Below are 24,374 nucleotides of genomic sequence, written 5' to 3'. Positions count from 1 at the left end.
TCATTTCTTATTTGGAATATCTGAATGGTCTTCTCTCTCATAAAATCTATCCTTTATTCTGCTGCCAAAATGACACGCACAGCTGACCAGGTGTCCCTCACGCATCATTCTTCAGGGCCTCCCACTGTTAATTCAAGCTTGATCTTTCGGAGTACAAAAGTTTCTGAAGGCAGGTACACACTTCTCCAGCCTCTGTTCTCACCTTTTATCACACCACCTTATGTCTACTACCCTACACTCAGCTGCTTGTAATTCCCTTCACGAACCGTACATTTTCATGCCTCTACGTCTTTTCTCATGCTGTTCTCTTTTCCTCAAATGTTTTCCTGTCCACACCATTTCTGCTTGGGTAATTTCTGCTCATCCGTCAAGATTCAGCTTAGGTGGGAGCCTGGGTGGCTCAGTTGGTTGAGCGACTGCCTTCGGCTCAGGTCATGATTCTGGAGTCCCGGGATCAAGTCCCGCATCGGGCTCCCTGCTCGGCAGGGAGTCTGCTTCTCCCTCTGACCCTCCCCCCTCTTATGTGCTCTCTCTCTCTCTCATTCTCTCTCTCAAATAAATAAATTAAAAAAATCTTTAAAAAAAAAAAAAAAAAGATTCAGCTTAGGTGCCATTTCCTTCAGAAAGTCTTCCCTGATCAACTACTCCCAAACTCCAAACTAGTACGCTATATGATCTGTGCTACCAAAAACCCCTATACATCTGTGACAGCCCTGACTAAAAAATAAATAAATAAATAAATAAAATAAAATTGTATTCTATAAAACATATTACTTTTCATAATAGGTTAGATATTTTTGAGCATAGTAACTTCAGTTTTTTTTTAATGGGTTTTGTTCTCAGAGATAAATACTATATAGATCCACACATTTAGTTTTATTGTCTGCAGTTCCGGGAAATGAGTATATTCAGTTGTTTTATAAACTTTTACCTATAAATTTTCTTAAATGAATATAAATATTTGCATTTACCTTCGAAATTCCTGATAATGAAGTTTTCTTTCTCCTCTTTTTCCAAAGAAATGTATCTGAAGGGTTGTGGTAATTTCAGGTTCTTTCACTGTTGATTCCTATAAAAAAAAAAGATACAATAATATCAAGTAATTATAACCAAGAACAAAAATGGACCCTGTAGCCTGAATTCTTTAGGATAATATCCATAAAGATTCTTGTAACAACAACAACAAAGGTGGAAGAATCCTATCTGTTACTTTGCATGATACTATTCTATAACTGTCTCTGCTCAAGCAAGAGAAAAACCAATAAGGGCTAAAATACTCAAGATGGACTTCAGCAGTAAACAAAATCTTAGATCAATCCAAAAAGAGAGCTTAGAATAGTGAAATAAATACTATTTCAAAATGTGATCTCAAGGCATTATTTTTTGAGTTTATTTATTTAGTTGACAGAGAGAGGGCACAAGCACGGGGAGCGGCAGGCAGAGGGAAAGGGAGAAGCAGACCTCCTCCCCCCCACCCTCCGCCCACTGAGCAGGGAACCCAATGTGGGACTCGATCCCAGGACCCTGGGATCATGACCTGGGCCGAAGGCAGACGCTTAACTGACTGAGCCACCCAGGTGCCCCTCGAGGCCTTTTTTTTTGAGGCCTTTTTTAATGAAGGAGGACTGAGAGAATTAAAGCCAGAAGGCCTTTGAGTTTTTGCTGAATATTAGAAATCCTTGAAAAACACCTGCTTTTCATAATTATAAAATAAGTGAGAATTCCATTAAAGTACTGCGTAAAGCAGATTCACAGATTATTTCTCCTTCAAATCTCTAATAACATAAACAAAAATAATGACAAAGCAGAACTGCTAAAAGATTTTCAGCCACAACTAAACAATAAAAGGGGTTACAAGTTTAAACCAAATATTTTGAAAAGGAGCAGTTGGAAAAAGAAACACTAGATTCAAGCGTCGGATAGTCCCCCATGTCTGCTAATACTACCCCTAACCCTACTTCTCAGAAATAGCCGTGGGAGTGAGACTATTAGATTAGAACTTCATTAAAAACTTCAGTTTAGTGATAGCAGATTAGTGGGCGCAAGTCAAGGACAACTCCAATAGAAGCTCCTATAGAGCTTGCTGAGACTTGGGCAGAGGGCAGGAGGGCTTCCAGGGTGCAGAATCTTTCAGGGCACTATGTTAAATTGAGGGACTAACCCTAAGCCCATAGAGTGGGATGTACCTTGGAGGGGAGGAGTGGGCTGTGTCTAGGACACTTAATGAGATCAGAAGGATGAACAGAATATTGGTTCTTGAGGAAGGGCTGCATTTACCCCAGAGAAGTCTCCTCCCCCCTTGCTTCCACCCCTTCGGTCTACAGAGCAGTGAACCAAAATGCAGTGCCTGCAGCTCTTAAGGACAAGATAAATTAGTTCCAGATAAGGTGGGAAGAGTATCAAGGAGAATTTCCTTTGTGCTCTACCACAGCAATGAGAAAATCTGGACAGAGCATGAGCATGAGCAAAAGAAACAGCATGACAACTAAGCAAAGGCACCAGAAACAGAACAAATCAGCAAAAGACACAAAACACCCAGGCTAGAACACATAATGCAAGGAACAATGTATGTCCCCGTAAGCCCTTCATTTATATTAAAAATTTTTTCTATTTTGAGACAATTGTAGATTCACATACAACTGTACAAAACAATACAGAAAGATCTCTTGTACCCATTACTCAGTTTCCTCCAATGGTGACTGGTGACATCTTGCAAAACAATATAACCTGACAGAGTCAACACAGAGAAGAACATTTCCTTCACTACGACAGTCCTTTATTTGCTCTTATAGCCACATTGATTTCTCTCTCGGCCACCCTCTCTTTGACCTCTGGCAACCGCTAATCGACTTTCTTTTTGTATAATTTTATTGCAAAATGTTATATAAATAGAACCATATAGTATATAATTTTTGGTATTGGCATTTTTGGTTCAGCACAATTCTCTGGATATTCACTCAGGCTCTTGCTGTATCAACAGTCTGTTCCTTTTTATTGCAGAGTACTATTTCATTGTACAGATTACCAGTTTAACCATTCACCTGTTGAAGGATATCTGGGTTGTTTCCAGTTTTTGGCTATTACAAATAAAGCTGCTAAAAACATTTGTGGACAGGTTTTAGTATGAACAGTTTTTCATTTCTCTAGGATGGATGCCCAGGAGTGCAGTTACTGTTTTATCACAGTGGCAGTATCATTTTACATTCCCACTAGTAGTGGATGAGTGATCCAGTTTCTCTGCATCTTGCAGTCATTTGGTATTGTCAATTACTTTAAGTCATTTGATGAGTCTGTTGTGATATCTCACTCTGATTTTAATTTGCACTGTCCTATGATTAATGATGTTGAGCATCTTTTCATGTGGTTGTTGGCTATTTATTTATATCCTTTGGGAAAATGTCTATTTAAGTCCTTTGCCCAGTTTTTAACTGGGTTGTCTTCTTTTCTTTAAATCTTTAAGTTCCAGTTAGTTAAACATATAGTGTAATATAAGCTTCAGGGGTACAATATAGTGACTCAACACTTCCATACATTAGCCGGTGGTCATCACAACAAGTGCCCTCCTTAATCCCCATCACCTATTTCACCCATCCCCCTCATGCACCACCCTTCTGCTAACTACCAGTTTGTTCTTGATAGCTAAGAGTCTGTTTTATGGCTTGCCCCCCTCTCTTTTTTCTTCCCTATGTTCATTTGTTACATTTTGTTTGCTTCTTACATTCCACATGTGAGCAAAATCATATAGTATTTGTCTTTCTCTGACTTAATGTTGAGTAGCATAATACTCTTTAGCTCCATCCATGTCATTTTAAACAAGATTTCATTCTTTTATGGCTGAGTAATATTCCACTATACATACACACCACATTTTCTTTATCCATTCATCAGTCGATGGACACTTGGGCTCTTTCCATAATTTGTTTATTGTAGATAATACTGCTATAAACATAGAGGTGCATGTATTCCTCTGAGTTAGTATTTTTGTATTTTTTTGGTAAATACCTAGTAGTGTGATTGCTGGATCATCGGGTAGTTCTATTTCTAATTTTTTGAGGAACGTCCATACCGTTTTCCAGAGTGGCTACACCAGTTTGCATTCCCACCAACAGTGCAAGACGGTTCCCCTTTCTCCAAATCTTCTTGTGTTGTTCATTTTAGCCATTCTGAAAGGTGTGAGGTGATATCTCATTGTAGTTTTGACTTGCATTTCTCTGATGATAAGTGATGATGAGTATCTTTTCATGTGTCTGTCGGCCATCTGTATATCTTTGGAGAAATGTCAATTCATGTCTTCTGCCCATTTTTATTTATTTCTTTTATTTATTTATTAATTTTTAAAAAAGATTTTATTTATTTGACAGAGAGAGACACAGCAAGAGAGGGAACACAAGCAGGGAGAGTGGGAGAGGGAGAGGGAAAAGCAGGCTTCCCCACTGAGCAGGGAACCTGATGAGGGGCTCGATCTCAGGACCCTGGGATCATGACCTGAGCCGAAGGCAGACGCTTAACCATCTGAGCCACCCAGGCGCCCCTTCTGCCCATTTTTAAATTGGAGTATTTGTTTCTTTGGTGTTGTAGGAGTTCTTTGGAGTTGTAGGAGTTCTTTATGTATTTTGGCTACTAACCCTTTATTGGACAGGTCATTTGCAAATATCTTCTCCCATTCTGTAGCTTGCCTTTTAGGTTTCCATCACTGTGCAGAAGGTTTTTATTTTTATTATTTTTTAAAGATTTTATTTATTTGACATTGAGAGACAGCAAGAGAGGGAACACAAGCAGGGGGAGTGGGAGAGGGAGAAGCAGGCTTCCCGCAGAGCAGGGAGCCCAATGTGGGGCTTGATCCCAGGACCCTGGGATCATGACCTGAGCCGAAGGCAGATGCTTAATGACTGAGCCACCCAGGTGCCCCAGAAGGTTTTTATTTTTATTATTATTTTTTAAAAGATTTTATTTATTTGAGAGAGAGACTGAATGAGAGAGAGAGAGCATGAGAGGGGGGAGGAGCAGAGGGAGAAGCAGACTCCCCACTGAGCAGGAAGCCCGATGTGGGACTCAATCCTGAGACTCCAGGATCATGACCTGAGCCGAAGGCAGTTGCATTATTAACCAACTGAGCCACCCAGGCGCCGCATAAGGTTTTTATTCTGATGTAGTCTCAATAGTTTATCTTTGCTTTTACTTCCCTTGCCTCAGGAGACATAGCTAGAAAGAAGTTGCTGCCTGTGTCCTCTCCTAGGATTTTTATGGTTTCAAGTCTCACATTTAGGTCTTTAATCCATTTTGAATTTATTTTTGTGTATGTATGGTGTAAGAAAGTGGTCCAGTTCCATTCTTTTGCATGTTGCCATCCAGTTTTCCCAAAGCCATTTGTTGAAGAGAGTGTCTTTTGCCCACTGGATAGTTTTTCCTGCTTTGTCAAAGATTAATTGACCCTATAGTTGTGGGTTCATTCGTGGGTTTTCCACTCTGTTCCACTTAACCATGTGTGCCAGTACCACACTGTTTTGATCACTACAGCTTTGTAACGTAACTTGAAGTCTGGGATTCTGATGCCTCCGTTTTTTTTCTTTTTCAAGGTTGTTTTGGCTATTCCGGGTCTTTTATGGTTCCATACAAATTTTAGGATGGCTTGTTCTAGTTCTGTGAAAAATGCTGTTGATTTTTCGATAGGGATTGCATTAAATGTGTAGATTGCTTTGGGTAGTATAGACATTTTAACAATATTTGTTTTTCCAATCCATGAGCATGTAATGTCTTTCCATTTCTTTTCTTTTCTTTTTTTTAAAAAAGATTTTATTTATTTATTTGATAGAGACAGACACAGCTAGAGAGGGAACACAAGCAGAGGGAGTGGGAGAGGGAGAAGCAGGCTTCCCGCCGAGCAGGGAGCCTGATGTGGGACTCGATCCCAGGACCCTGGGACCATGACCTGAGCCAAAGGCAGATGCTTAACGACTGAGCCATCTGTCTTTCCATTTCTTTGTGTCATCTTCAATTTCTTTCATCAGTGTTTTATAGTTTTCAGAGTACAAGTCTTTCACCTTTTTGGTTAGGTTTATTCCTAGATATTTTATTGTTTTTGGTGCATGTGTAAATGGGATTGATTCCTTAGTTTCTCATTCTGCTGCTTCATTATTGGTATATAGAAATGCAACAGATTTCTGTAGACTGATTTTGTTTCCTCTGACTTTACTGAATTCGTTTACCAGTTCTAGCAATTTTTTGATGGAGTTTTTGGGTTTTCTATATAGTGTATCATGTCATCTGCAGAGAGTGAAAGTTTAACTTCTTCCTTGCTGATCTGGATGCCTTTTATTTCTTTTTGTCTGATTGCTATGGCTAGGAGTTCTAGTACTACATTAAATAACAGTGGTGAGAGTAGACATCCCTATCTTGTTCCCATCTGTAGAGGAAAAGCTCTCAGTTTCTCCCCATCTAGGATGATATTAGCTGTTTATTTTTTCATATATGGCATTTATTATGTTGAGGTATGTTCCCTCTAAACCTACTTTGTTGAGGGTTTTTATCATGAATGGATGTTGTGCTTTGTCAAATGCTTTTTCTGCATCTACTGAAATGATCATATGGTTATTACCCTTTCGTTTATTAATGTGATATATCACAACTGATTTGCAAATATTGAACCACCCTTGTAACCCAGGAATAAATCTCACTTGATTGTGGGGAATGATTTTTTTAAATGTATTGCTGGATTTGGTATGCTAGTATTTTACTGAGAATTTCTGCATTTATGTTCATCAGGGATATTGGCCTGTAGTTCTTTTTTAGTGGTGTCTATCTGGTTTTGGCATCTAGGTAATGCTGGACTCAGAGTATAAATCTGGAAGTTTTCCTTCCTTTTCTATTTTTTGGAATAGTTTGAGAAGAATAGGTATTAACTCTTCTTTAAATGTTTGGTAGAATTCGCCTGTGAAACCATCTGGTCCTAGACTTTTGTTTGTTGATTACTGATTCAATTTCTTTGCTGTTTATTGGTCTGTTCATTTTCTATTTCTTCCTGTTTCAGCTTTGGTAATTTATATGTTTCTAGAATTTTAACCATTTCTTCCAGGTTGTCCAATTTGTTGGCAATGGATTATCCTTTTGTTGTTGAGTTGTAGGAGTTCTTTAGATATCCTGATACTAGATAGACCCTTATTAGGTATATAATTTGCAAATATCTTCTACCACTCTGTAGGCTGTCTTTTCACTTTTTGATAGGGTCCTTTGATGCACAAAAGTTTTTAACTGTAATGAAGTCCAACACATCTAATTTGTCATCAATTGCTTATGCTTTTGGTGTTATAAGAAATCACTGCCAAATCCAATGTTATGAAGCATTTCCCCTTTCATGAAGTGCTTCTAAGAGTGTTACAGTCTTAGCTTTTACATTTAAGTCTGATTGATTTCAGTTAATTTTTGTATATGATATAAGGTAGAAGTCCAACTTCATTTTTTTACATGTGGATATCCAGTTGTCCCATCACCATATATTGAAGAGACTTATGCAAAGGAAATTATATACATGTTTTGAAAACAGCTTTTTTCTTTCTTTTTAAAGGGGAGCACTTGTCATAACCAATATAGGTCTGTCATAATTTATACTAGCTATTGCACTGTATGTGCCATTGTGCAAGTATGTATACACACAAACATTTTTTCAGGGTAGCAAACAAGGTTACCTTATTTCTTCTTTATTAACATGTATTCCTTTTCCTCTCATTCTTGTGTTTGTCACAGAAAAGAGCAAAAAGCTCTGAATTTTCCCATGCCTATTAGCAGTAGGGAAATCCTACATATGACATGTGAGCTAGCCAAGGTTGCCTGCATAATATAATGAATGTGCTGTTAGATATTTAGATTGTTTCCAATTTTTTTTTTACTATAAACAACGCTTGAGATATACTGTTATATACTTATCTTTGAACACTGGTCATTATAAAGGATAACCCATTGCCAAATTACATTTGCACTTAAACTTTGTTAGACATCTTGGCAATTTACATTACCAACTAACAGTGGAGAAGAATGCCCATTCCCTCACACCTTGGAGAACACTACAGATTATCAAACTTTTTTTAATCTTTGCCAGTCTGGTAAGAAATGAAACAAAACAAATCACTATTTCAACTTGCATTTCCTTCATTATTCATATTTTTTTAAAGAGATTTTATTTATTTATTTGACAGAGAGAGAGATAGCGAGAGCAGGAACACAAGCAGAGGGAGTGGGAGAGGCAGGCTCCCCACTGAGTAGGGAGCCCGATATGGGGCCCGATCTCAGGACCCTGGGATCATGACCTGAGCTGAAGGCAGACACTTAACGACTGAGCCACCCAGGCGCCCCATTGATTATTCATATTTATTGGTCATTTGTATTTCTTCTGCTAACTGCCCCTTCATGAACTTTGACTATTCTTCTATTGAGATGTTAGTCATTTAAAAAAAGAGTAACAGTAGTCAAGTTTACTACAATTTTCTTTTATGGCTTTTGGAACAGAACTACATTGCTTACCTCAATAATATAAAAACATTTACCCACATTTTTTTTTTCAAATCAGGTATAACTGACATACAATACTACATTAGTTTCAGGTATAGAACATAGTGAACTGACATTTGTATACATTGCAAAATGATCACCACAGTAAGTGTAGTCACCATCTTCTACTCTACAAAGGTAATACAATATTATTGACTATATTCCTAATGCTGTACATTACAGCCCAATGATGTACCTTCTCCAATTCAGTAAGTTGCCCTTCTGTTTAGTTGAGGGTTTCCTTTTGTAACTAAAAGCATGTACTTTGTGATCCCATTCTGTTTCCTCCAAACACACCTCCTGTCTGGTAACCACCAATCTGTTCTCTGTATCTATGAATCTTGGTTTTTTGTTTGTTTTTTAGATTCCACATATAAGTGAAATCCTGTGGTATTTGTCTTGCTCCGACTTATACTACTTAGAATAATACCCTCAAGGTCCATCTAATGTTGTTGCAAATGTCAAGATTTTCTTATGGCTGAGTCGTATTGGGTATATAAACCACATCTTTTTATCCACTTATCTATTGATGAACACTTGTTTTCATACTCTGGCTTTGTAAATAGTGCTGCAATGAAAAAAGGGGTACATACACCTTTCTGAATTAGTGTTTCTGTTTTCTTTGGATAGATACCCAGTAGTGGAATTGTTGGATCATATTGTAATTCTGTTTTTTTTTTTTTTTTAAAGATTTTATTTACTTGGGAGACAGAGTGAGCAAGAGAGAAAGCATAAGCTGGGGGAGAGGCAGAAGGAGAAGGGGAAGAAGACACCCCCTGAGCAGGGAGCCCGATGTGGGGCTCAGCACCAGTACCCTGGGATCATGACCTGAGCCAAAGGCAGACGCCTAACTGACTGAGCCACTCAGGCGTGCCCTGTAGTTCTATTTTTAATTTTGAGGAATCTCCATATGGTTTTCCACAGTGGCTGTACAAATTTACAATGCCACCAACAATACAAAGTGTTCCCTTTTCTCCACATCCTTGCCAGCATTTTGTTATTTCTTGTCATTTCGATACTAGCCCTTCTAACAGGTGTAGGTGCTATCTCATTATGGTTTTGATTTGCATTTCCCTGATTAGTGATGTTGAGCATCTTTTCATGTGCCTGTTTGCTATCTGTATGTCTTCTTTAGAAAAATGTCTATTCAAATCATCTGCCCATGTTTTAACTGGATCACTTCTCCTATTGAATTGTATAAATTCTTTATATATATTTTGGATATTAACCCTTTATCAGATATATGATTTACAGATATCTTCTCCCATTTGGAAAGTTGCCCTTCTGTTTGGTTGAGGGTTTCCTTTGCTGTACAGAAGCTTTTTAGTTTGATGTAGTCCCATTTGTTTATTTTTGCTTTTGTTCCCCTTGCCTTTGGAGTCAGATAAAAAAAATTACTAAGACTGATCTCAAGGAGCTTATTGCTTATGTTTTCTTCTAGGGCATTTATGGTTTTAGGTCTTACATTCAAGTCTCGAATCCATTTTGAGTTAATTTTTTGTAGATGGTGTAAGATAGTGGTCCAGTTTCATTCCTTTGTGTGTAGTAGCTGTCCAGTTTTCAAAACACTATTTATTAAATAGACTGTCCTTTCCCCATTGTATATTCTTGCCTCCTTTGCTGAAAATTTACTGACCATATACATGAGGGTTTATTTCTGGGTTATCTATATCTATAGTTCTATTGATCTATGTGTTTGTTTTTATGACAATACCACACTGTTTTGATTATCATAGCTTCATAATACTGTTTGAAATCAGGCACAGTAATACCTCTCGCTTTGTTCTTCTTTCTTAACATTCCTTTGGCTATTTAGGGTCTTTTGTGGTTCCTTCCACAGAAGTTACAGTATTATTCTAATTCTGTAAAAAATGTCATTGGAATTTTGATAGGCATTGCAATGCATCTGTAGATTGCTTTGGGTGAATGGACATTTAACAATATCCATTTTTCTAACCTATGACACAAAATATCTTTCCATTTATTTGTGTTATCTTCAATTTCTTTCATTAATGTCACATAGTTTTCAGGTAATAGATCTTTCACCTCCTTGGTTAAATTTATTTCTAGGTATTTCATTCTTTTTAATGCAATTGTAAATGGGATTATTTTGATTTGATATTTTGTTAATGTACAGAAATGCAACAGAGCTTTGTATATTAATTTTGTATCTTGCAACTCTACTGAATTCACTTATTAGTTCTGATAGTTTTTTGGTGGAGTCTATAGGGTTTTCTATATACAGTATTATGTCGTCAGCAAATAGTGGAAGTTTTACTTCTTCCTTTCCAATTTGGATGCCTTTTATTTCTTTTTCTTGCATAATTGTTCTGGCTAGCACTTCCAATTCTTTGTTGAATAAAAGTGGCAAGAGTAGGCATCCTTATCTTGTTCTTAATCTTAGAGGAAAAGCTTTAGCTTTTCACCACTGAGTAAGATCTTAGCTGTGGCTCTGTCATATATAGCCCTTAATATGTTGAGGTAGTTCCCTTTATACCCATTTTGCTGAGTTTTTTTTTTTTTTTTTTACCATAAATGGATGAATTTTCTCAAGTGCTTTCTATGCATCTATTAAAATGACATCATTTTTAGCCTTCATTTTGCTGATGTGGTGTATATCATCTTGATTGATTTGTGGATGCTGACCATACTTGCATCCCTAGAATAAATCCCACTTGATCATGATGTAAGATCATTTTAATGAATTGCCGAGTTTGGACTATTAATGTTTTGTTGATTTTTGCATGTATGTTCCTCAGGGATATTGGCCTGTAATTTCCTTTTCCTTCCCTCCCTCTCTCTTTCTTTTTGGTGTTCTTCTTTGCTTTTGGTATCAGGGTAATGCTGGCCTTGTGAAATCAGTTTTGGAGCATTCCCTCCTCTTCAATTTCTTGGAGGAGTTTGAGAAGTATAGGCATTAAACGTTCTTCAAATGTTTGGTAGAATTCACCACTGAAGCCATCCTGTCCTGGACTTTTGTTAGGAGGTTTCCAATTACTGATTCAATCTCCCACAGTATCTGAGGTATGCCTGCATTCTTGGTTGGAGGGTGTTTTCCTTTCAACACTTTGAATATGTCATGCCACTCTCTTCTGGCCTGCAAAGTTTCTGCCATGAAATCTCCTAATAGCCTTATGGGATTTCCCTTGTATGAAATAATTTGGTTTTCCTCTTTTTGCTTTTGAGATTCTCTCTTTAACTTTTGACATTTTAATTATAATGTGTCTTGGTATGGATCTCTTTGGATTCATCTTAATTGGAATCTTTTGAGCTTCCTGGACCTGGATGTCTATTTCCTTCCGCTAGTTAGGGAAGTATTCAGCCATTATTTCTTCAAATACATTTCCTGCCCTTTCTCTTCTCCTTCTGGGACCCTTATAATGCAAGTGTTATTCTATTTGATGTTGTCCCAGAGGTCCCTTAAGTTACCTTTATTAAAAAAATTTTTTTTTCTTTTCATTGCTTTGCTTTGGTGAGTTCCACTGCAGTCTACTAGATCACTGATCTGTTCTGCTTCATCTAGTCTGCCATTGAACCCCTCCTGATCCCTTTTTTTTTTTTTTAAAGAGAGGGAGAGAGAGAGGTGGGGAGGGGCAGAGGGAGAGGGAGAGAGAGAGAATCTTTAGCAGGCTCCATGTCCAGTGAGGAGCCCGATGCAAGGCTCAATCTCACAACCCTGAGATCATGACCGGAGCTGAAATCAAGGGTCGGATGCTTAACTGACTGAGCCACCCAGGCACCCCCTTCTTGGTCCTTTCTTATACTTTCTATCTCTTTGTTGAAGTTCTCACTGTGTTCACCCCTCTCCTCCCGAGTTCCATGAGCATCCTTATGACCCTTACCTTAAATTCTTTTTCTGACAAATTACTTTTCTCCACATTATTAAGGTCTTTTTCTGAGGTTCTGTCATGTTCTTCTATCTGGAACATATTTTTCTGTTTCTTCATTTTGCTTGACTCTCGGTGTGTTTCTATGTACTACTTGAAGCAGCTATCTCTCTCACTCTTAAAGTAGTGCCTTGTGTAGGTGATGAAACTTCTCTTTCAACCCTACTTTTTAGCTCTTTGTTGTCTCTTGAACCTTTGTGATTGTCTAAACCACCTATTCCAACCCAGTTTTGGGTTGATTGGAAGCAGACTCTTAGGCAGCAGCTTTTAAAATATAAAAGTATATACAATCCTGTGGGGGCTACAATCATAGTCCCTGCTGCCTCCAGACCAGGAGATTTAGAGGTGTCCCCTGGGGAACATTTGCAAAAATTGAGGTTCCAGATAAGTGTGTAAGCTCCTTTCTGAGAGGTCTGGTTAAGATGTAGAAGGCCAAGGGGGTGTGCAAGGATGGTGTGTCTCTAATTAGGTTCCCTGGGAGCATCTCTTTAATCTTTACATGCATGGGAAACCAGAAGCCTATCCTTTAAGCTGAAGCTCCAAGCTAAGTAAATAGACCTTTTTTCCAGAAGACTGGGGTTGTGTTTCAGTCTGCTGCTGTGCAGTGTCCTGATGGTGGTGGCTTGCCAAGAACTGTCTGAGTGTTACATTCTTGTGGAGCTCAGGAATGCCAACCACTATGGCCACCAGGGCCAGGCGATTGAGTGGTGTCCCCTGTGTGGACTGCATGTATCTGCTGGCTTTATCTAGGCAGAGTATATGGGGCAGGGCATGTTTGCTAGCTTCATAAAAGCAGGGGAAAATGTCTTGACTGTATGCCTGTGGTCTTCAGGAACGTAGTGCGAGAGTACCTTGTCTGTGCATGCATGCTAGTTTTAGGCTGGGAGCAGGAGAATGATAGCCCCAGCCAGAGAGTGAGGGAGCGCTGCAACTGCCTACACTTACCAACTTTATTTAGGGAATGAGAGGTTGCCATGAATGTTGTGCTTGCCTGCCCCAGCTACAGAGTGGGGGAGTGCTGCAACCTTCTGTGCTCTCCAGTTTCCTCAGGCAGTGGGATGTTGTGGTGACTGCTTGTCCCCACCTGTCTTAGCAATGCAGCAGAAGGGTGCTGCCTGTGAGCTCACCCACTTGTGCTAGCAGGGTAAGTGGAGAGTGCAAAATTGGCTTCTGCCAGCACCTCTATCTCCAGGGTGAGTTTCAATGGTCCTTTGCCCTTCCAGCAGATGCTTTTAGATTGCCAAATGAATTTCTTTTACAATAGAGTCTTGGCACTTTTCAAACTACTATTTTTCTGCTGGGTCTTGGGGAGAGTGAGACTGCATGTAAGCTCTTTAAAAGGGGCATCTCAGTTTCCTACAGCACTTTGGGTCCCTTAGATATCAGCCCCTTTGCATTTTCTAAGCTAGATGTTTTGGGGGCTCATCTCTCTGGTTCAGATCCCAGGGATAGGGATGCCTTCAGTGAGACATCATCCCCTCACTCTTCCAGGAGAAATACTGGACCGGTGAGAAACCTCACTGTCGTGTCACAGTGCTGGGGTGGGGTTTCTGGTAAATCCTTATCTCTGCCTCTCCTACCTATCTCAACGTGAACTTTTTGTCTTTTGCTGTGGAGAAACAGTTCATCTAGTTTTCAGATCTTTTTCGGAGGGATATGATCCACATGCAGCTGTAGATTTGATGTTATCTGTAGGATGGGGTGAGTTTCAAGATCTTCCTATGCCATCTTGCAGAAGAGCCCCACATTTTCTTAAATATTTCCATAGTTTGATTTTTGACATTATCTTTGATTCCTCTGGAATTTATTTTGCTATAAGAATTATATATATACACCCAGCACTGTTTAGTCAGTCACACCATTAGTCACAAAGATGTAGTAAATGCCCATTATGTGTCAGACACCATGTTAGGCTTTGGGCTTCATGATTTTCTGTTCCTGTTGGGTAATTGGGCATTCAACAAGTTATTAAAAATAATAATCCAAGCATGAAAGTATTGGGAAGAATTTCAGGGAGCTTTGGGAGCATATAAAGGGTGTCTGACTCACTTAGCAGCTCAGACAAGGCTTTCCTGAGAAAAATACCATTTAAACTGAGATCTAAAGTTTGAACTGAAGTTAAGAAAATAAGAAGTGGGAGTAAACATTCCACACAGGAAACATGTATAAAGGCCTGAAGGTGCTAGAGAGCGTGGTGCTCTATGGCTGGGGTGTAGACAGCAATAATAATAAATATAATAGCAAATAAATATATATTGCTTATATGTTAAGCACAGTTCTAAGAGATTTAAATAAATTAATTTAATCCTCAAAACAACCTACTGAGGTAGATTACTATTATTCTTTCTTTTTTTTTCAAGATTTTATTTTTAAGTAATCTCTACCCCCAATGTGGGGCTTGAACTCAAGAGATCAAGAGTCGCACACTCTACTGACTGAGCCAGCCAGGTGCCCCTATTATTCTCATTTTATATTGAAGAAACTCAATTTTATGCAAAGAGAAGTACACTAATTTGCCCAGAGCCACACAGCTATTAAGAGATGGAGCAGCATATGAATGTAGGCAGTTGGTCTGAGTTTTTTTTTTGATGATTCATTAACTGCATATAACACCCAGTGCTCATCACCACACGTGTCCTCCTTAATACCCATCACCGGGTTACCCCATTCCCCCACCCCCTTCCCTTCTGTAACCCTCAGTCTGTTTCCTGGAGTCCAGAGTCTCTCATGGTTTGTCTTCCTCTCTGATTTCTTCCCGCTCAGTTTTCCCTCCCTTCCCCTGTGGTCCTCTGCGTTATTCCTTATGTTCCACATATGAGTGAAATCATATGATAATGTCCTTCTCTGCTTGACTTATTTCACTTAGCATAATCCCTCCAGTTCTACCCATGTCGCTGCAAATGGTGGGTATTCATCCTTTCTGATGGCTGAGTAATATTCCATTGTATATATGAACCACATCTTCTTTATCCATTCATCTGTTGAAAGACACCTCAGCTCCTTCCACAGTTTGGCTATTGTGGACATTGCTTCTATGAACATTGGGGTGCATGTGCCCCTTCTTTTCACCACATCTGTATCTTTGGGGTAAATACGTAGCAGTGCAATTGCTGGGTCGTAGAATAGCTTTATTTTTAACGTCTTGAGGAACCTCCATACTGTTTTCCAGAGTGGCTGTACCAGCTTGCATTCCACCAACAGTGTAAGAGGGTTCCCCTTTCTCCACATCCTCGCCAACATTTGTTGTTTTCTGTCTTGTTAATCTTTGCCATTCTAACTGGAGTAAGGTGGTATCTTATTGTGGTTTTGATTTGTATTTCCCTGACGGCTAGCGATGTTGAACATTTTTTCATGTGTCTGTTGGCCATCTGTATGTCTTTGGAGAAGTGTCTGTTCATGTCTTCTGCCCATTTCTTGACTGGATTATTTCTTAACTACTGTGCTATACTGCAGAGAAAATGGTACAGCTAGAGTTTGGAAGAATAGTTGGCCTGAGGGTAGTTACATCATATTTGTGCTTTTAGGTCACCCTGGCTATAATGTGAAAATGAATTAGAAAAGACAGGAGTAGGATGCAGACAGATCAGCCAGGAGGCTATTGCAGTACTCAAGTGAGAAATGACAGTAGTCTGATAAAATGACAGTCGTGGAAACAGAACAAAAAAGGAAGGATCTGAGAAACATTTAAGAAGTAGAACAGACAGTACTAGTGACTAACTGGATATGAGGGGTAAGGAGATGTCAAGGATGACTCCTAGTTTGCTGGATTACTGAAAAGTAATTTGGTCATTAGTTTTTTTCCCCACTGATTTAAAATGATATCTATATTATATGCCATTGCTCATATGTATTTGGGTTTATATTTTGACTATTCTATTGCTCACTACACCATTTCATTATCCGTCTCATTACTTGCATTTGCTAGAATGTTCTTGGCCATTCTCTCATGTTTTATTCTCCCAGATGAAGTTTAGAATCATTTTGCCAGGTTTCTGTACACCTCCTACCTCTCCAACACTATCACCAAAGAAGAAACCCCTGTCCCCAAATCCCAAAACCCAACCAGACAAAACCGAAATCAGGTGCTCAGGTGTTGAGTTCTGATGTAGACTATATTGAATTCATAGATAAATTTACTGGGGATTGGCCACTTTACAATGCTCACTATTCCTACCTAAGTATAAAGCCTGTCTTTATTTCAATCTTCTCTTATGTTCCTCAATTAAATTTTATTGTTTATAGTTTTCTTCATGTAGATTCTTTTAAGTATTTTTTTTTGTTTTTAATTAAAATTTTTCTATTTGTGCATAGCTGACACACAATGTTACATTAATTTCAGGTGTACAACAGTGATTCAACATCTCTATATGTTATGCTATGCTCACAAATGTAGCTCCCATCTGTCATCATACAATGCTATTACAATACCACTGACTATATTCCTTATGCTGTACATTTTATTCCCTAGATCTTTAAAATATTAACCTTTATTTTTCATGTATCTTAAAAACTAGTTAATTATTAAATGTTCAGTGTCATTAATATAAGCCTCATCAAAATACATTCTAGTTCATGCTTTTGGTATATAGTATGGTATTTATTTTAAAGGGTAAAATTTTATACTATATTAACTATATTGGTTTACCTAAAATGTTTGCTTTTGGAACTTACTAACCATGTTTATTAAAAGTCAATGTAAACCTATTGGCCAATTAAAATATGATAACTGCCTTCTGACTTCCCACAGGATAGAGTGAGATGACAAAAAAGCTACTCCCCTAAAAGCAAACAGCTGGACAAAATGGTCAAAACACAACTATTCAGTGCTGTGGAATCCAACCAAAGGCATACAACAAAGAGAGAAGCGTTTTTCAAATTAACTACTAAACTTTGGGCAGCACACACTCTATGGCCTTCTTGCCTTTCCAGCTTTACCCTGTGGGAGTTTTACCAGAGGGTGTCAGGCTGTCCAAAACCAGTTTCCCTGTTGCTGATGGAGGGAGTTTACTTGGTGATCTTGGTGGCTCCTTTAACTGAGACTGCAGGCCTCTTTGGAACAAACAATGGACTGGCAGATGGCCAGTACTTGAAAGACTGAGGAGCTGAGACAACCATAAGGACTTGCTGAGTTCTCCTTGTACTCCAGGTTGTGCTGCACATACAGCAGAGACCACACCAGCTCCAGCTGCCCACACATCCTTGGCTCAAAGAGCTGAGACAGGTGTGTGCACTGGCAGGCTTAAAAAGAGCCTAAGTGTGAATGTACTCCCAGCCTTACACAGACCCACTGGCAGGCGGAAGAGAGGACACACCTTATTATCTCCATTGTCTTAGTACAATCTCTGGCCAATCTCTGGCTGGACACTAAAACTGTGCAGACACAGGAATGACTCCTAGGAAGCCAGGCTACAAATAAAAATCAAATAGATTTCCTGTGCAATAATTTTTCCCTTGAGGAAAAAGAGTCCATTTATAATAGTAAAAAAGTAATGTCACAGGAATGCCCTTTAGAAACAAATTTCAGATGAATGAAAAAATTAAATGTAAAAAACCAAAAGCATAACTAAACCAGAGGATAATATAGGTTAGTATTTATAACTGATTTTGATGTGGGGAAGACATTTTAAAAAATGAAAGTTATTAGACAAATAAAATTAAAAGACAAATAAATATGACCACGTAAAAAATAAAAACATCTATAACCAAAACATCATAAACAAAAACAAATCTGATAAATATTTCAATAATTTTGACAAATACTAGGTTAATATTCTTAAATATCTCTTAAAAGTACTCCTAAAAGTACATATGAAGACAAACCTAAAGAAATTCCCAAAGAACAGAAAATTTTGGGGAAATCGGAGGGGGAGACGAACCATGAGAGACTATGTACTCCGAGAAACAAACTGAGGGTTTTAGAGGGGAGGAGGATGGGGGGATGGGTTAGCCTGGTGACGGGTATTAAAGAGGGCACATTCTGCATGGAGCACTGGGCGTTATACGCAAACAATGGATCGTGGATCACCACATCAAAAACTAATGATGTACTGTATGGTGACTAACAGAACATAACATAATAAAAAAAAAGAAAATTTATAAAATAAGAAGTATCTTGAAAAATAATTGAGATACCTTTTCCCCTATCTAATTGGCACTGCTTAAAAACCAAAACAAAAACAGATACCAATCCTGGAGAGACTGTTCACAGGGGGGCATGCTTACTCAATGGTGGTAGGACTGTAAATTGTTGTAACTTTTCCAGAAGGCAGTTTGACCCTATAAATCAGAAGTCTTAAAAGTATCCATGCCTTTTGACCCAACAATCTCACCTTTAGAATGTTCTCCTAAATTTACATGCTAACTCTTTACTGGGGCATGATTCTAATAGTAAACATTTGGAAACAATCTTAATGATCAATAATAAAAATGTCATATTCATACGATTAAATATTTATTGATTCATTTAAAAATATTTACTGAGCATTTAGAGCATGTTCTGCTGCTTTCCCAGGCTATGTAGATACAACTTACGTAGTAAAGAATTTACCGTACCCAGATAGAGGTCTGCTTTTGTCCTGGGCTGCTGGGAGGTGATCTCTACGATAAGTGTCTTGTTTACTTGGGGACCTTGGGCCATACCAGAATAACAATGAGGTTTAGGGTGGTGGCTTGGGTCATGGAGTATCAGAATGACCTCTGGAATGGCTAGAGATGGGGGTCAGCAACATGGGTAGCCAACCAAATTTATATAGCTGACCCCAAGAAAATCTCAGGACATTAGGGCCCTGACTGGCACTACTCCAGGTGTACTGTTATACACCTTGTTGGGAGAGTTAGTGCTATCCATGACCCCAAAGGGGAGAGGACAACTGGACCCTCTGCTTCTGGAACTTTCTGGACCTCTGCCTCATGTGTCTTTTCCTTTGGCTGATTTTAATCTGTATCTGCTCATTGTAAGAAACTGTACCCATGAACCTAACAACTTTCAGTGAACTTTGTGAGTCCTTCCAGTGAAAAATGGAACCCAAGGGTGGTCTTGGGGGTCCCTTGAACTTGCAATTGCTATCAAAAGTAGGTGGTCTTGTTGACTGCTCCCTAACTTCAAACAACTGTAGAGAGAGGAATGATGCTTACAGTTCAGAGGAGGACACAATTAATTATACTAACGTGTGAGAGGTGTTATGATGGTGGACATACAGGGTATGATGGGAACACACAGGATACATACATCTAGGAAAAGGGAATACCATTCAAGGACTCGGATATGGGAAAAAGAAGTCCAGGACAGGATTGCTTAAAGGGATGAAATGTAAGAAAGAATTGTGATTTTAATAATGTGCAAAATTTGAAGCAGACATGCTCTAAAAGATGAAATAATTTGGAAATTTAAGAAAATCTCATGGAAAGCATACTGTGGAATAAGAACCAACTGAAAGATTATCAACAGAAAATGTACTGATATACATTAGCGGTGAGAATGAAAATTGGTTCATTTTCTATAGGAGATACTTGCCAAAACTTGGCAAAGTTTATCAACAACCTTAGAAATATCACACCTTTTGACCCAGCAATCAAATTTCTGGGAAGTGATCCCTCAGATATATTCACATATGTATAAAATGATATAATTACAGGATTATTAACTGTAGCATTATTTGCATTATCAAAAGACTGGATATACGTTAAATGTTTTTAAAGAGGAGAATGGTTACATAAACTAGTACATCCATACAACAAAGCACTAAGGCGCTGTTAAAAAGAAGGAGCTAATCAGATGTATTGAGGAAAAATGGGAGAGTGTGAAACAATGCACTATGCCATTCCTTGCAGAAAAATGGAAAAAAGAACACATGGATGTATTTAGTTACTTTTTGTTTGTTTGTTTGTGCCCTAATATTTATTTTTTATTTTTTAAAATTTTATTATGTTATGTTAGTCACCATACAATACATCATTAGTTTTTGACGTGGTGATCCACGATCCATTGTTTTCGTATTAACACCCAGTGCTCCATGTAGTACGTGCCCTCCTTAATACCCATCACCAGGCTAACCCATCCCCCCTTCCCCTTTCCCTCTAAAACCCTGTTTGTTTCTCAGAGTCCATAGTCTCTCATGGTTCATCTCACCCTCTGATTCCCACCCCCTCATTTTTCCCTTCCTTCTCCTAATGTCCTCCATGCTATTCCTTATGTTCCACAAATAAGTGAAACCATATGATAACTGATTTTCTCTGTTTGACTTATTTCCCTTAGCATAATCTCCTCCAGTCCCATCCATGTTGATGTAAAAGTTGGGTATTCATCCTTTCTGATGGCTGAATAATATTCCATTGTATATATGGACCACATCTTCTTTATCCATTCATCTGTTGAAGGGCATCTCGGCTCTTTCCACAGTTTGGCTATTGCAGACATTGCTGCTATGGACATTGGGGTGCATATGGCCCTTCTTTTCACTACATCTGTGTCTTTGGGGTAAATACGCAGGAGTGCAATTGCTGGGTCATAGGGTAGCTCTATTTTTTTTTTTTTAAAGATTTTATTTATTTATTTGACAGAGAGAGAGAACACAAGTAGGCAGAGTGGCAGGCAGAGAGAGAAGGAAAAGCAGGCTCCCCGCCGAGCAGGGAGCCCGATGTGGGGCTCGACCCCAGGACCCTGGGATCATGACCTGAGCCCAAGGCAGACGCTTAACCGACTGAGCCACCCAGGCGCCCCTCTATTTTTAAATTTTTGAGGAACCTCCACACTGTTTTCCAAAGTGGCTGTGCTAACTTGCATTCCCATGAACAGTGTAAGAGGGTTCCCCTTTCTCCACAACCTCTCCAACATTTGTTGTTTCTTGCTCTGTCCATTTTTGCCATTCTAACTGGTGTAAGGTGGTATCTCAATGTGGTTTTGATTTGAATTTCCCTGAGGGCTAATGATGATGAACGTTTTTTCATGTGTCTGTTAGCCATTTGTATGTCTTCTTCAGAGAAGTGTCTTTTCATATCTTCTGCCCACTTTTTGACTTGATTATTTGTTTTTGGGTGTTGAGTTTGAGAAGTTCTTTATAGATCTTGGATACCAGCCCTTTATCTGTAGTGTCATTTGCAAACATCTTCTCCCATTCTGTGGGTTGCCTCTTTGTTTTGTTGACTGTTTCCTTTGCTGTGCAGAAGCTTTTTATCTTGATGAAGTCCCAAAAGTTCATTTTTGCTTTTGTTTCACTAGCTTTTGGAGATGTATCTTGAAAGAAGTTGCTGTGGCCGATCTCAAAGAGGTTACTGCTTATGTTCTCCTCTAGGATTTGGATGGATTCCTGTCTCACATTGAGGTCTTTCATCCACTTTGAGTTTATCTTTGTGACTGGTGTTAGAGAATGGTCGAGTTTCATTCTTCTGCATGTGGCTGTCCAATTTCCCCAGCACCATTTATTGAAGAGACTGTCTTTTTTCCATTGCATGTTTTTTCCTGCTTAGTCAAAGATTATTTGACCATAGAGTTGAGGGTCCATATCTGGGTTCTCTATTCTGTTCCATTGGTCTATATGTCTGTTTTTGTGCCAGTACCATGCTGTCTTGGTGATCACAGCTTTGTAATATAGCTTGAAATCGGGCAACGTGATGCCCCCAGCTTTGTTTTTCTTTTTCAACATTTCCTTGGCAATTCGGGGTCTTTTCTGATTCCATACAAATTTTAGGATTGTTTGTTTCAGCACTTTGAAAAACATCATTGGAATTTTGACCGGGATGGCATTGAAGGTATAGATTGCTCTGGGTAGCATAGACATTTTAACAATGTTTATTCTTCCAATCCATGAGCATGGAATATTTTTCCATCTTTTTGTGTCTTCTTCAATTTCTTTCATGAGTGTTTTGTAGTTCCTAGAGTATAGGTCCTTTACCTCTTTGGTTAGGTTTATTCCAAGGTATCTTATATCTTATGGTTTTTGGTGCTATTGTAAATGGAATCGTTAATCTAATTTCTCTTTCTACAATTGCGTTGTTAGTGTATAAGAAAGCAACCGATTTCTGTGCATTGATTTTGTATCCTGCCACATTACTGAATTGCTGGATGAGTTCTAGTAATTTGGGGGTGGAGTCTTGCGTTTTCCACATAAAGTATCATGTCGTCTGTGAAAAGAGAGAGTTTGACTTCTTCTTTGCCAATTTGAATACCTTTTATTTCTTTTTGTTGTCTGATTGCTGTTGCTAGGACTTCTAGTACTATGTTGAACAACAGTGGTGAGAGTGGGCATCCTTGACGTGTTCCTGATCTTAAGGGAAAGGCTCTCAGCTTTTCCCCATTGAGGATGATATTCGCTGTGGGTTTTTCATAGATGGATTTTATGAACTTGAGGAATGTTCCCTCTATCCCTATACTCTGAAGAGTTTTAATCAGGAAAGGATGTTGTATTTTGTCAAATGCTATTTCTGCATCAATTGAGAGGACCATATGGTTCTTCTCCCTCCTCTTATTAATGTGTTCTATCACATTGATCGATTTGCGAATGTTGAACCACCCTTGCATCCCAGGGATAGATCCCACTTGGTCGTGGTGGATGATCCTTTTAATGTATTGTTGGATCCTATTAGCTAGGATTTTGTTGAGGATTTTGGAATCCATATTCATCAGGGATATCGGTCTGAAATTCTCCTTTTTGATGGGGTCTTTGCCTGGTTTGGGGATTAAGGTAATGCTGGCCTCATAGAATGAGTTTGGAAGTTTTCCTTCTGTTTCTATTTTTTGAAACAGCTTCAGTAGAATAGGTATTATTTCTTCTTTGAATGTTTAGTAGAATTCCCAAGGGAATCCATCAGGCCCTTGTTTTTTGGGAGGTTTTTGATCACTGCTTCAATCTCGTTACTAGTTATTGGCCTATTTAGGTTGTCAATTTCTTCCTGTTTCAGTCTTGGCAGCTTATAGGTTTCCAGGAAGGCCTCCATTTCATCCAGATTGCTCAGTTTATTGGCATATAGTTGTTGATAATAATTTCTAATAATTGTTTCTATTTCCTTGGTGTTAGTTGTGATCTCTCCCCTTTCATTCATAATTTTATTAATTTGGGTCCTTCCTCTTTTCTTTTAGAGAAGTCTGGCCAGTGGTTTATCGATCTTATTAATTCTTTCAAAGAACCAGCTTCTAGTTTCGTTGATCTGATCTACTGTGTTTCTGGTTCCTAATTCATTGATCTCTGCTCTAATTTTAATTATTTCTCTTCTAATGCGTGGCTTAGGCATCGTTTGTTGCTTTTTCTCTAGTTCTTTAAGGTGTAGAGTCAGTTGGTGAATTCAGGATTTTTCTATTTTTTTGAGTGAGGCTTGGATGGCTATATATTTCCCCCTTAGGACCGCCTTTGCAGTATCCCATAGGTTTTGGACCGATGTGTTTTCGTTCTCATTGATTTCCATGAATTGTTTAAGTTCTTCTTTGATTTCCTGGTTGACCCAAACATTCTTGAGCAGAGTGGTATTTAGCTTCCAAGTGTTTGAATTTCTGCCAAATTTTTTCTTGTGACTGAGTTCCAGTTTCAAAGCATTGTGGTCTGAGAATATGCAGGGAATAATCTCAATCTTTTTGTATCGGTTGAGACCTGATTTGTGACCCAGTATGTGGTCTATTCTGGAGAAAGTTCCATGTCTGCTCTAGAAGAATGAGTATTCTGTTGTTTTAGGGTGGAATGTTCTGTAAATATCTATGAGGTCCATCTGGTCTAGTGTATCGTTCAAAGCTCTTGTTTGTTGATTTTCTGCTTAGATGATCTGTCCATTGCTGAGAGTGGAGTACTGAGGTCTCCTACAATTAACATATTGTTATCAATATGATTTTATTTTGGTTAACAGTTGGCTTATGTAGATGGCTGCTCCCATGTTGCGGGCATAGATATTTACAATTGTTAGATATTCTTGTTGGATAGACCCTTTAAGAATGATATAGTGTCCTTCTGCGTCTCTAATTAC

The 24,374-nt window shown here is 38.6% G+C and overlaps 1 protein-coding gene across 3 annotated transcripts in view; it reads right to left on the bottom strand.

Annotated features, from left to right (window-relative positions):
• MICU2 (mitochondrial calcium uptake 2) overlaps window positions 1-24,374 on the bottom strand; it is a 166,635-nt gene that overhangs the window by 16,585 nt on the left and 125,676 nt on the right. For all 3 annotated transcript variants that reach the window (XM_078070572.1, XM_078070574.1, XM_078070573.1), the window contains one exon: window positions 972-1,069. In XM_078070572.1, coding sequence (XP_077926698.1) covers window positions 972-1,069 — 98 coding nt within the window. The remainder of the gene's footprint in view (window positions 1-971; window positions 1,070-24,374) is intronic.

This window comes from Halichoerus grypus, chromosome 4 (genome assembly GCF_964656455.1).
Source record: "Halichoerus grypus chromosome 4, mHalGry1.hap1.1, whole genome shotgun sequence".
Classification (NCBI taxonomy): Eukaryota; Metazoa; Chordata; class Mammalia; order Carnivora; family Phocidae; genus Halichoerus; species Halichoerus grypus.
Note: the sequence above shows the minus strand (reverse complement) of the source record. Positions and strands in the feature narration are given on the sequence as shown.